Raw genomic sequence first — 13,364 nt, forward strand, 5'->3', positions numbered from 1 at the left:
TTGTGAAGGAAATTATCCACAAAATGATGCCCTAAAAGAACTAATCATAATTATTTTTGCATATGTCTTTATTGAATTATGTGACAATTTGAATCCAATATTTTGTCCATTAGGTTATTCTTAAATTTGAGTTCTTACATCATTGTATTCACCAGGTCAAGCAATCTGGAAATTAATAAAAATAGAAATATGTGTCATTAATTGCATCTAAATATGGTCCTGCGAATTGTTAGAAAGTGAAAATATAGTTCATCATTTGGACGTAGCGACAACTTTATTCACATGTATGATACATTTATATAATATAATTTGTAATAGTCATAAAAAGCTATCTTTCATTCTTCTATACATTATTATATTGTCTAAATACTGATGCTGTGTCAAATGGAAAATAACCCTTTCTCTTTGCTTCGAGCTTACAAGACGTTGTATCCCATTGACAAATGCCAATGCCCTGAAATGGCCCCAGGTCATCTACCATACATTGTCCCAGCAAAGTGAGATTTTTGCTCGATTATAATACGATTAAGTTTGTATTTTGTGACATATCTTGTATATCTGCTGTTCTGTTCTCACCTGAAGAAACAATAAGAAACCCTGGAACGAAGAAAGAAAATAAATGAGACCACTAAACAAAAACATATTTGTACTTTGCTCACCATGTAGAGATCAGATAGGATACTAAAGAATACGAATCGCTGATTTCAGAGACCTTCGTCGAATAAAAAAATTAAGACAACATGTTGTTCAAAATTTTACAAGATATTCAAGTGTTATATGATGATGCACGTTTCAGGGTAAAATAAAATACCTATTGAACACAACCTCTAAAGGACTTCTTACGAATCTGGTATCAGCGTTAAAACGAGATTTATACACAAATGCTCTAAAAGTATTTTTCAGTTAGCAATTAGGATTGATTTAATGTATATGTCATCATTCCATTTGTACATTGTTAACCGTTTTTATTAGTGTTATGACTCTACAGTTTTAGACTAAATAATTGAAAAGTAAGAAAACCAACACGTTTCAGACAATTTAACAAATAACTTATTTCCCTTAAAGGCAAAGTGAAAAATCAAACGTAGCTCACAGGATTGTGAATTAAATTCAAAATGGTCCTAAACCTTCAATCACAAGTCCAACTATTTAGAGTTAAAACTAAATTTGAATAGTGTTCCGAATAAATTATAATATCTAATGTGCTCACTTGCCAATAGCATCAAATGCACTAATTTGTCAACAACCTTGACTTGTCATTCCAGTGAATAATTAAAAACTTTAATCTTCCCAAATTAGAAACTGAATGTAACACTAAGAATGTTTCCACTTCAGAGATTTATGGATAAATTAATACGTTTGATGAAAGCAATAATAAAAACTACAGCACAGTCACAAAACAATTGCAAGTCAACGTCCTTTGACCTACGGTGTTAACAAGATCAGGATAATCCGAGCGAAAAAAGAATGCCCTAAACTCAGATAAGATTAAATTTGTTAGCCTCAAATAACAATGATCTGAATATGTAATCCATTGTCATACGGAATTATTAGCAATGTATTATGCTATATACAGAATATCAAGATTTGTATTTTAAGGTAGACTCAAAAATAATTATTAAACAAGGTCAGTCACACAATCTGGAAATATATATCTTACAGAAAAGCCAAGCGACAATTCAAATTAAATATACATAACACCTCCTCTAAAAGTACAATATTCTGTAACTAATACCATAACAACAAACACAAACAAATGAACATGCTCGTCCATATGGCCCAATTATATTTTCAAACTTGTTGGATGCCTAATTCATGCATAGTTTGATGGAAAATTCCAGACATAAAATTTGGCCCTCGATAAATTTGACAGATTGTGTAGGCAACGCTGTGTAAAAAAAAACGACTTTATAAAGGCTTTTATCATGGTTTTAGTTGAAATACTCCTTAAAGGATTTGCCTCTAGAAATCTTTCGAACGCACACATTTAAGGCAACAAGAATGCCTTGCCTGCCTTGCTCTTAGGTACCGATACAGTCTGTCATTATTCTGCTTAATAGCTCGTCAAATATAGTAATAAGTTGAAGATAATTAGTGATTATGCATTAATTCCGTTTGTTTAATAAATACTAATACATTCGTCAGGTATGCCATAGACTCATACAATCATGGACAAATGTCAACACACAATAGTAATTAAATACAGATAATAATTCGCCTGTAATAACATTTATAAATTATATTCTCCTACAAAAGATATACATTAAGCCCATAGCTTCCCTTATCAACATCATATACACCTATTCCATAATGACATATTATGATATTCATTTGTAGATTCGAATTTAAAGGACAAAACAGATAATATGACACTGACATTGTTTATTAATGTTAATGATGAAGAAAGTGCAATGGGTTCCTTCAGATTTGTTTTATTTTGTTGTTGATATTAAGTGCCGAGAATAGTTTATCTTATAGGCAACATTACTGACTCTGCTATATTAGTAAGAGACAATAAAGGAAACTGTCCTGAAAGTCGTTGACGACATTCTTTCTGTTCTGGGAGTAGAAAGATTACAGTCCTCACCACTCACCATCTTTGATTCGTGTGCGGCATTTGACATAACATCTTTTATTATTTTACTTCCAGCATGTATTTGATATTGACGAGACGGTCTTATTGTGGTTGGAGTCTTACTTAGTCAACATGAATCAAACTGTGTCCTAAAATGGAAAACATTAAAGCCCAATTGATCTACGTGTTGATGCTCAACCAGGCATTATCCCTGGCCTCGTTCTCGTAATGTCTCACTAAGTGTACACTGAGGATACTCAAATATACAAACTAGCTGCCCAGATGGAACAAAGGCATCTCCCAAGGCAAACAATCAGGCATTCCGATTTGATGACATATAAGAAGCTACAGATGAGTGATGATATCAATAATGACGTCCTGATCGCAAAGACATTCTCATTCACATCAACTAATAAGTATCTGTAATTCGAACATTACATTCAAACATTCATTACTAAGCCAGGATGTCAGTACTCTCTCATTACATCAACGTGTCATGAACATATGAAAGACTGCATATTTGAAACTGAGAAACATCTGCTCCATTCGCAACTTTCTATCTGCTGATGTCCCTACAACGCTTGTGTATTTCTTAGTACTTTAAAGGTTGAATTATTTTAATTAGCTTTTATCCCGTTCGTCTCTGGAGCTACTAGATACACTTCGATAAGTTCAAGACACAGCTGCTCTAATTAGCCTTATTGTATGAAGAACAGTGAACACCGCCACCTGCTCAGTAACCTCCACTGGGAACCAGTTCGATTCTGAATCAAGTACAGGATATGTTCACAAGGCTGCATTTATGTGACTAAATCCAGTCAATCTACCTATATGACAGCATCAAATATATATACTCCATCTGTAAACTTCTGCTTCTCCTCTGACACTCGCATTCTCATTGTTTACAATGTTTAAATGAAGTGGTAACGACAACACCCTGTTCCGTAACAGGTTGCATGGACGTGTAAAGAATTGAACATTGATCTTAGACAAAAGGACAACGCAATGTCCTTTAAGAGTGCTCTTAACGCTCAGCTATGTTGACAAAAAAGACCTAAAGACATAATGTTTACTTTCTTTATTATTGACAGCATATTGTTTTAATTTCATAGAGTGTATTATTGTAGGATTGTCATTATATAAGTATGTATGTGGTATCTAATACCATAACGCGTTTTAAGCTTCTAAAGATTAGGTACTGTACTAGTTCCATATTATTATTATAAATATTATTATTATTATTATTATTATTATTATTATTATTATTATTATTATTATTATTATTATTATTATTATCATTATTATTATTATTAATATTATTATTATCATTATTATTACTATTATTATATACATTTATTGTATGTTGTTATTTTTTGATGTTACAACCAATTTCTGCCAAATATTTAATCTTGATCAACAAAAAGTGTATATCTGAAGAGTCATTTATATAATACTAAAGAACAGAGAATTATTTTTCAGTCAGTCACCAATCGAAAGACAAGTGCGAATGGAGCTGATGCGTTTCATCTCCAGATACGAAGACTTGCATATGTACTTTACATGTTGGTGTAATGAGAGAGTACTGTGACCAGTGAACCTTAGGTTTGGTACTGTCAATGTGAATTTTGTATTGTTATTACTGACACTTATTGAATGATGTAAAGAGTATGAACAAGAAGGTCTTAGAGTATTTATCATGATTGTTTCAGTTTTATCTTCATTAATATACAATTTGTTACATGTCATCCATCAATTCATATCGGATACAACTCTCAATGTCTCGGATGTTAGTTACAACTTCAGATGGGCAGCTAGATTTGTATATTTGAGTGTATGCGGCGTACAATTCATGAGGTTACTCATCTCGACATTTGATGCTTGAGAGTGGATGAGCGTATAGGATGAAACCAACGAGACAGAGAACAGAGCCAAATGGAACAACAAAACATATATCAACTGAACTGGATTCTTGTCCATTTTAGGACAAAGTTTGTGCCTGTTGACTAAGCCTAACTTGAACTATGTCACACCTGTATCACGAATACCAAATACATGCTGGATATTGTGCAGTACTATATCATGGTCTTGTTGCAGACAAGTCAAAAGAAGGTGGGGACTGTAATATTTCCATCATCGAAATAAGAAATAAGATCGTTTACTACTCTCAGAAGGGCAGTTTCAGTACTAATGCGAGGGCTCCATGTAGACTGTACACTGCTAAAAGGACAACCAGATTTCAGATTAAACACAAGTTTGGATATAACATGTTTGGTTTTTGACATGAGTAGGTTAGAAAAAAAGGATTAATTTTTTAGACAATTATGGTTAAGCGCCAATTTATTATGAGAGACATTTCAAACTGGCAGTTATAAAAAATAATAGGAAATCCCCGAATGAGAGAGAATTATTGATAACATCGATTAGTGAAGGTAATATAGAATCTAAGCAATAAAGCAGCATTGATGTCGGAATCGGATCAAGTTCACATAATACTGTGTTGCGTATCACATCTGTATGGTGATAATTAATCCATTGAAATTGTATTGTCCAGCTTATTTGTAATCGACTGAACTTTATTACTTAAGAAATCTGAACACAAGTCAGGAATGTTAACTTGAGAGAAAGTTATTGGAAGTGGTGTCAATTTATTCCTTAAACGTGGCGTGTTCTTAGTCTCGAAGAGCATTTCGCAGCTTTAACCTTCAATGATATTAGTACTGTTTGTAGGTTGATTTTGCTTCATGAACTATGTGACATTCCCTTTAGCTGCTTCATCAATCTGCTTATGAATATTGCGCCTGATGGAAAGCCAAATCTCTATTAACAACTGGTCCCGAACACTACTATTACTAATGAGAACACTCTTTAATTTATGCTTTACTCGCAGTTACTTGTGCATGTTTTCCACGCAATAAACGCAAGCACGTATCGTGTTATATTGCTTTTGGCGGTTACCTAGCTGTTATGTTTGCTTGCATGCCACGCATTAAGTAAGTTATATTTATCGTATGAATAGTCTTCTTAGAAGCACGTAGGTGGGTTACGAACTGGTACGTTGAAGTGATGCAAGTTTGTGGAACACACATGAAGACTATAGAATATTGTCTTCAGGTTTATAAAAAATTTTGGTCTAAACTGTGGCCATGTCTATAGGTGGGTCGGACAAAGAACTGAGGTTGAAAATATGAAACGAATCTAGGAGTTTCGATGCGCATGGGTTCCCAGTACAAAGTGAATGTTGAAATCTCCAAGAATATTCGGATTGCCACCCATCGAATTTCAATACTCCTGGAAGTTAGAAAACTGCTCCAGATAGAAATATAGCCCTTCTTTCTTTTTTACGAGGGGGGTACTAGAATAATGGCGATTGATTCAAAGAATAAAAGGACCTTGTTCAGTTGTGACTGAGATTTAGGTTAGTAAAGGTAATTTTGAATCTGAGCACTCAAGCAGGAATGGAATAGGAACAACTTCATGGAATAACTGACCTAAAAGTATATATATATATATGGTGGTCCAATTAACTGCCCAAATGGATTTGTGCTCCTATAGTTTGCGATATTTGCATTCTTATCTGCAATTTGTTATTTTAATGACTAAGTTATTTTATGGCCCTGTCGTCAACTTTATTTAATTGTGCAAATGGAAGTGGCGGGGTTGAAACTGTTTTGTATTTTCAGGTTCTCATTCACTAGAACAAATATCTTTGCATTTTTTTTTTGTTCTCCTATTCTACACATATCCTCTAAATTAAAGAGCGAAAACCTTTCCCTGTCCTTCACAATATTCAACTCCCTTACTTCCCGGGAAATATTCCGATTTTGAGAAATTCGCAACCCGCCCAATGCCAAAAATGAATGAAATGTTTTCATCAAAGTATCACAGTATGCAAGTATTCACTGACTGAACTCACAAAAAAGATTTGTTTCAGAACAAAAATCGAACTTCATTTTGTGTAAGTGTTAACCAGTTAATTAAATACCTCAATAAATAGCGGGTAGTAATATAAATTCAGGCATAATAAATGTAGGTTTTGTTGAGAATGATATATCGGTATAGTTGTCAACTGGTATTAAACAGCACATCAGTACATTACAACTTTGGTGTCCAATTATTAATGAGTCTTTTTCACCTGGTGGTGAAATTGTCCTATCCCACACTGAAGTGTAATAGGTCGAAATAAAAATGGTAGATTGTGAATGATGATAGATCTGTTCAACAACAAAAAGCGCCGACTGAATTTTCCTTACCTTACGGTAGATCATAATAGGTTAGCGTAAAGCGTAAAAGTTAAATGATATGGAGAAAAGCAAGTTCTCATTCAAAGCATAGTGGTGGAATCTGCTATCGTAAGGTCAACACACATCGAATGAATTATGTGCTGCTTATGGGTTTCGCAATGATATAAATGAGAATAGTCCGTTCCTACATATAAGATTAAACGAGACCAACAAATAATAATGGAAGTCTTTCGATTCAGTTTTATCTAAAATTATTTCTCTTCTGCGATAATAATGAGAAAACGAGTTTTTGAAATATAAAAAGATTAAAACAATATATATCTTGACACGAAATTGGAGTAAAGAAGTCTTGTGTGAAGCCAGGCCACTGACTGCTATTCATCCTGTCGCGGGCTGATTACTATTAACCAATGTTGGTTTTTATCGTGTTGCAATTAATCTTCACTGTGATTACTATGAATGAATATTCGAGTGATATAGCTAATATGGAGGCTACCACACGTCGGAATAAAGGTAAACAGTGGGATATGGCTATCCAGGGCCTAAGTTATAAACTGAAAATCATGATCACACACATATTGGAAAGTGAGGAAAAACCATTAGAAATTCGAGGTAACAAGGGTTAGAAGTCAATAGGTCTAACAAAAAAGAATACACTTGAGAGAAAAAAGCTAACTAAATATTCACATGTTCCACTATCACCAGCGCAATTACCTGCTACATTAATTTTGCGTATGTTATATTTGTTTGGCTACATTAGTAAGGTGCGTAGAGAATTATACAGGTCACTTAGAGGAACAGTATTCTGATTGTTCTGTTGTTTCAATTAATTCTAACGGAAACTGACTTACAATTCTTGCAGCGTTGATTGAATCCTTGAGCTACATAACGAAACAAATTCCATAATCAGTGAACAACAAAATGTCGTATAGATTGCTGTTTGGGAAAAAATGGTAGGTATACGTGGCATAACTTTCATGCATATGAAAAGCATTTTATAGTTTAATCTATTGTGTAAATTCAGGTACCCAATCGATACCGAGAAATATACAATATACACTCATAACATTTGGAAGGAACTAAACATTTGATTGGATGCAACATAACATGCATCTCAAATTCTGGACTAAATTTAGTTATTATTTATAACCTTATTACTAGGTTGTAAATATATCATGGAAGCATTTGTGTATCCAAAAAGATTAAACATAATGACATTTCATTCAGATTCATCAGAGATAAAATCAGTAAAGGCGCCATCAGCATTATCGTCTTCATCATCATTGACTATTTTAACAGCTGCAGCAAAACATAATATCTTGCTTTCTATAGCTAACTACATTTTGCTATATAACACGCATATTACTCACTTAGTCTGGTCATTTATGGAGCTGAAAAGAAATGTTTGAACATTCGGCTACACATTTGAAAATGAAACATCCATTTCTGTGCATTTTTTCTCATTTCGACTAGCAAATTCTTTAATAATTTCATCAAAGCTCGTCCATCATTTTAAAACTCATGTAATTAGAGAAATCAAATCTTAAATTTAGATACGAAGAAGAAGTAGAAGGAAATTAAATGTTTATTTAAATTGGAAGATGTTCAACATGATACGTGAAGAAACATTTAATAAAATGTGTTGAATTACCAATTATTGCGAGGTAATATACACAAATGGTAAACATCAGGAATGCAGGTACGGAACAATAGTTTTAATAGCGTTTTATATGTTTTACACAATTGTGATATGTCATTTATTTCATTTGTGTTATCACTTAGGTTTGTGTATTCAAAGGATATGTGTACGGCAGAACAGTTCCGACCGGTAACAGGATTCTTGTTTTAGACTCTAGGCTTGGCGGATTAGCTTACATAAACTCTTGAGCATAGAAATTATATTTTACTATCTTACACATAAACAAAATTGGATGATATTTTTCTTACACATCGAATCGAAAATTGAAATTCGAAATGAAAATGGTCTATTGTGAATATTGGTTATCAAACAGCATACCACCGTTTAAATATTTCCGTATTTTAAGATAGAGCGTACACAGATGAACGTACTCTGGAAACATTTAAGCATTCAAAGTACAGTGGCTGCAGCTGTTATGGCAAATGTAATACACAGCATACACCGCCATGATAAAAACAAAACTGTGTGAAAATGAAGAAAATAGAACATACAACCCAAACTTATCCAAATATAAGTCTAGAAAGACAAAAATAATGATATACTTCTTGATTCAATTATGATCTAAATTTAATTTACCAGTCATAAATAATAATATGACAATGAATCTGACTTAAATCTTATATTAATAGCAATTAATACACTGGTAAGTTTGATGCGAAGTTGGACTAAAGCAGTAATACAAGTAGCAAGTCGACCAGTGCAAATCGGCATATTGCGGTACACTTATATTGCTCTTTTAGTAGTTACTTTTTAACTTAAATGTTATAGTGATTATTGGCAAATAATGTTCAAGTAAAGAGGGAAAACTACAACGCCTTTGCTAGTTTGAGAACACGAGTCTGAATAAAGGTCAAGTTTAAACTAGAATATACATATTCTGCACAGATGCTATACACATATATGGATGAAAATGTTATCAATTGTAACATATTTGATGTCATTGAATCTGGATAAGAACAAATAACTAAAAGTAAATGTTCACAAATCGAACTTTGTAGATCTGAGCCTCTTTTACACATTGGTTCTTCAGTAATGAAGTTGTTTAGGCAGGAAACAGTAATACATTTGTCCTAATTAAGCAAAGTGGTAAGATAAATACAGAGTGTACATAGAAAGGCAATAATGTATTAGTAGAGATATTTCAAATAAATGACTTACATTTCTTGCAAGGTTGATCCTATTCTTGATCTACATAAAGATATATTTTCATCACTAATGAACAAAACAATGCTTGTAGGATGAACATGCAGAGACCGAGAGGTACACGTGGCTTAATTTTTATGCAAAGAACAAGCGAGAACATGGCTTTAGCCACAACTTTGTTTTCTAACATGTAAATATAGATATACAACTGATACATATAGCTTTAACACGTAAAAATTGCACTTAGTAGACATTAAAGGATCGACACAACACAATGTAGCATACATCGCAAACTCTGACGTAGATGTTTCTAAGAAACATTTGTAAATGGAAATAGAAAGTGCACGGACAGACCTACCACTGCCACAAACAAAGTATCATGATCATGATCAGCATCATCATCCTCCATTATTTTAGCAAATGTTTCAAATCATCAGAATATTACTTATATATCACATAATAATTTGCAATATAACACACATATTACTCACATTATTTCTACATCGATGAAACTGAAATGAAAATATAAAACCAAGTACAATTTTATCCATGTGTTTTATATTACTTTTAATATTCGCTAATAATGTTATAACACTTCCGTCACCGTATCTGATATTCATATGATAATATATTAATTGGAAAAGTTAAATATTAAAATTCAATCCGAACAAGACAAAATAAGTAATAAATATATACTCACTCAAATTGCAAGATATTCAACCTGAAAAGTAAATCAAAGACTTGTAAGTAAGAGCAACGAAAAGACGATGTACTGCCTTGCGAAAATATAATAGTAAAAGCAATCTTGCAGATAAGGAAGTGTACTCTTGTTTGAAACAATATCTCAATACTTATAATTACTTTGCACATTTTCAAGTACCATTTATTCCACAGGTACTATAAACTATTTATGTGCATCCAAAGCATCACCACGAAACAAAAGAAGTATGATTATTAGTCGACCTTATTCCAACCTTGAACAAAAAGTGTTGGTGTTCCAAAACCGAAATATCTTTGTGAACAAATGAGTAAAATTTTATTTGTTTAAAAATAATGATTGCAAAGTCAAAACCATTCGTCAACCAGTTTTGGTTAGGCCGTAAGAATTTGACTAAAAACTGTACCTTTGACTCTTGTTTAAATTGTTTCAATTAATTGTAAACACACATGTATATCAATATAACATACATTTGTTTATCAATGCATCGAAATTTTAAAACAAACTTCTAATAGTTAGTACCCCTTTTATCTATTAAAAATTTACATGCATATTGTCTTGATAAGAAATCCTTTTATGTAAACTGTGGTTGCATAGAATAAGCATCTTGGTAGACACATACTAAATACGATAGTCTGGATTTCGTCTGGAAAAGTAGATGTATGCATACGTAGTCTAAGTAAATATAGAATTACAGACAAACTCGGTGTAATTTTACCTCAGTATAGTTGCAAATCATATACTTACCCCTTGACCTCAAGTCTGAAAGTACGTATTAGTGCAAAATCATGTCTCGCCTTATTAAACAAATTTCAAAAGGTAGGTTCGATTTGTAACGGCATAGCACTTTAAATATTAAGTTATTGTACAATAATATCATATAATAAATTAAATATATAAGTAACATGTCAAATATATATTTTAATAATTAACATGCATGCTTAAAACATATCATATACAATACAAGACATTTGACATATGGGGGGGGTAATGAGATTTCTTTATTAGGATATCAGATGCTGCATAATATATATCAAGATCTATCAAAGATAAATATGCAATAGAATATCTTACAAATACTCTTAAATATCTTCAGCATTTCATGAGATAGTTCATATATGAATAATGTAATATTGTTATATATGTTTAACAATCAACGACATATTTGGTACTCAATCTATGTATGAGATATTTATTTAAAGAAATACGTTATCTTATGTTTGATGCGGAACAATCCATACAGCAAATGATATACAATATACGATATAACACGACTCGCTTTATAAATAAAATACTAACACTAATATAGTATATAAACATATAAATATATATATATATATATATATATATATATATATATATATATATATATATATATATATATATATATATATATATATCGCACAGAAATAGTTAATTTGTATCAACGACCAGAATACTGACGTCTGTATCCTGACAGAAACTTGGCTAAAACATCAGGTGATGAGCCCAAGTGTGTGGATCTAACACCCACTCCATCAACTCGTTCCCTCGTAATTCTCGCGGAGGTAGAATTGCTGTCATCACAAAGAACTCCATGATCAAACGTATTAACCACACCACAACATTCAATTTCGAACACACATCGTTTGAAATAGTCCAAACCACACTCACACTGGAGCAAAGGTCAGTCCATTTCCTTTCTGCATATACCGCCATCCTCCTAGTAGAAAAAACAACTTGACTGAATCTCTCTTTTTGAAGCAGTTTCCGAATCTCCTGGAGTATGTTGATTCGATGGGTGGCAAGCTGAGTAGTGAATAGGGATAGTATAGCCTCAATGGTAATTAGCATTAAAAACACCCTTGGGAACATATAGCCTCAATGGAAATTTAACATGGAGAAAAATCGTGGGAACATATAGCCTCAATGGGAATTTAACATAGAGAAAAATCGTGGGACGATATAGCCTCAAGAGGAATTGAACATGGGAATTGGGACTGTATAGCGTCAAAGGAATTTAAACAGGGTGGGACTGTATAGCGTCAAGGGAAATTGAACATGGGATTTTTTTTTTTTTAAATTTTTTTTAAAAAAGGGGTAGGCAATGGAAAGGCTATCTCTTTTCGAGAAATATGGCTGGCCCTGAAAAGGGCCTTTGGGTTTATGTTAATGTATTCATTAACATAAATGGCACCGCATTGGTCTTCTTCTTGTCCTTAGGCTGCGTCTCACTGTTGGCCCGTAAATTAGCACTCTTTTCAGGCATCCTTGTCTTTCAACGTAGATCCTACGTATCCACAGGCTGGTGTTTGTTCTGTGGACAACGGTCCACTTGGATCGGACATACATGAGCAAGTCTGTCCGAAACATCATGGAAGACACAAGGGTGGATGACTCAACTGTGGTCCACATCTTGAAGCGACGAGAACAGGTGAATCAATGCAGTGAACTGCGCTTATTTATAGGCAGTGGTAGGATTGAAACGGATTGAGTTCATTCACCAATCCGAACACGCGTTACAAAATTCAGTCAGCTCGCATCCAATCCGAAGAGAGCAGTCTGTGACGTCACGTAGTCTATATAGATTCGCTAGCGCTTGTGTGCAGTCAATCTATGCGACAGTGATTCAACATGACGGAAACTCAGAAAACGATCCAATGGGGTGCACCAGGAGGGGAGACCGCCCAAGGGAACCCGGACTTACTTTCAGAAGAGGTGAATTGGGATTTTGTGGATTTTCTCTCCTCGCAAGAATTTGTTCCGGAACCTTCGTTACCTTCTTCATTACCGCAAGTGGAGAATTTTAGACAGAGACAGAAAGAAGAATTGGAGAAATTTATACAACGACAAAAGGAAGCGGAACAGGCTTTTCTCCTACAGCAACAGCAAGAAGAAGAGGTAAGAAAAAAACAACAGCAACAACAGCAAGAAGAAGTAGCAGCAAAGAAACAAGAGGGTGAAAATCAAACGGTCACGGTACTGTTGGACATTTTAGCGGAGTTAAGA

At 33.4% G+C, this 13,364-nt stretch overlaps 1 protein-coding gene across 1 annotated transcript in view; it reads right to left on the bottom strand.

Annotated features, from left to right (window-relative positions):
- LOC149799922 (uncharacterized) overlaps positions 1-11,168 on the bottom strand; it is a 31,893-nt gene extending 20,725 nt beyond the window's left edge. The window contains exons 1-8 of the mRNA XM_089959377.1: positions 11,124-11,168; positions 10,359-10,379; positions 10,150-10,170; positions 9,674-9,703; positions 8,187-8,207; positions 7,668-7,697; positions 577-597; positions 139-165 (exon numbers count right to left, since the gene is read on the bottom strand). Coding sequence (XP_089815503.1) covers positions 139-143 — 5 coding nt within the window. The 5' untranslated portion in view covers positions 144-165; positions 577-597; positions 7,668-7,697; ... (3 more) ...; positions 10,359-10,379; positions 11,124-11,168. The remainder of the gene's footprint in view (positions 1-138; positions 166-576; positions 598-7,667; positions 7,698-8,186; positions 8,208-9,673; positions 9,704-10,149; positions 10,171-10,358; positions 10,380-11,123) is intronic.
- Between the last annotated feature and the right edge of the window lie 2,196 nt (positions 11,169-13,364).

This window comes from Sinohyriopsis cumingii, chromosome 5 (assembly GCF_028554795.1).
Source record: "Sinohyriopsis cumingii isolate HCF-2022 chromosome 5, ASM2855479v2, whole genome shotgun sequence".
In the NCBI taxonomy this organism is placed as follows: domain Eukaryota; kingdom Metazoa; phylum Mollusca; class Bivalvia; order Unionida; family Unionidae; genus Sinohyriopsis; species Sinohyriopsis cumingii.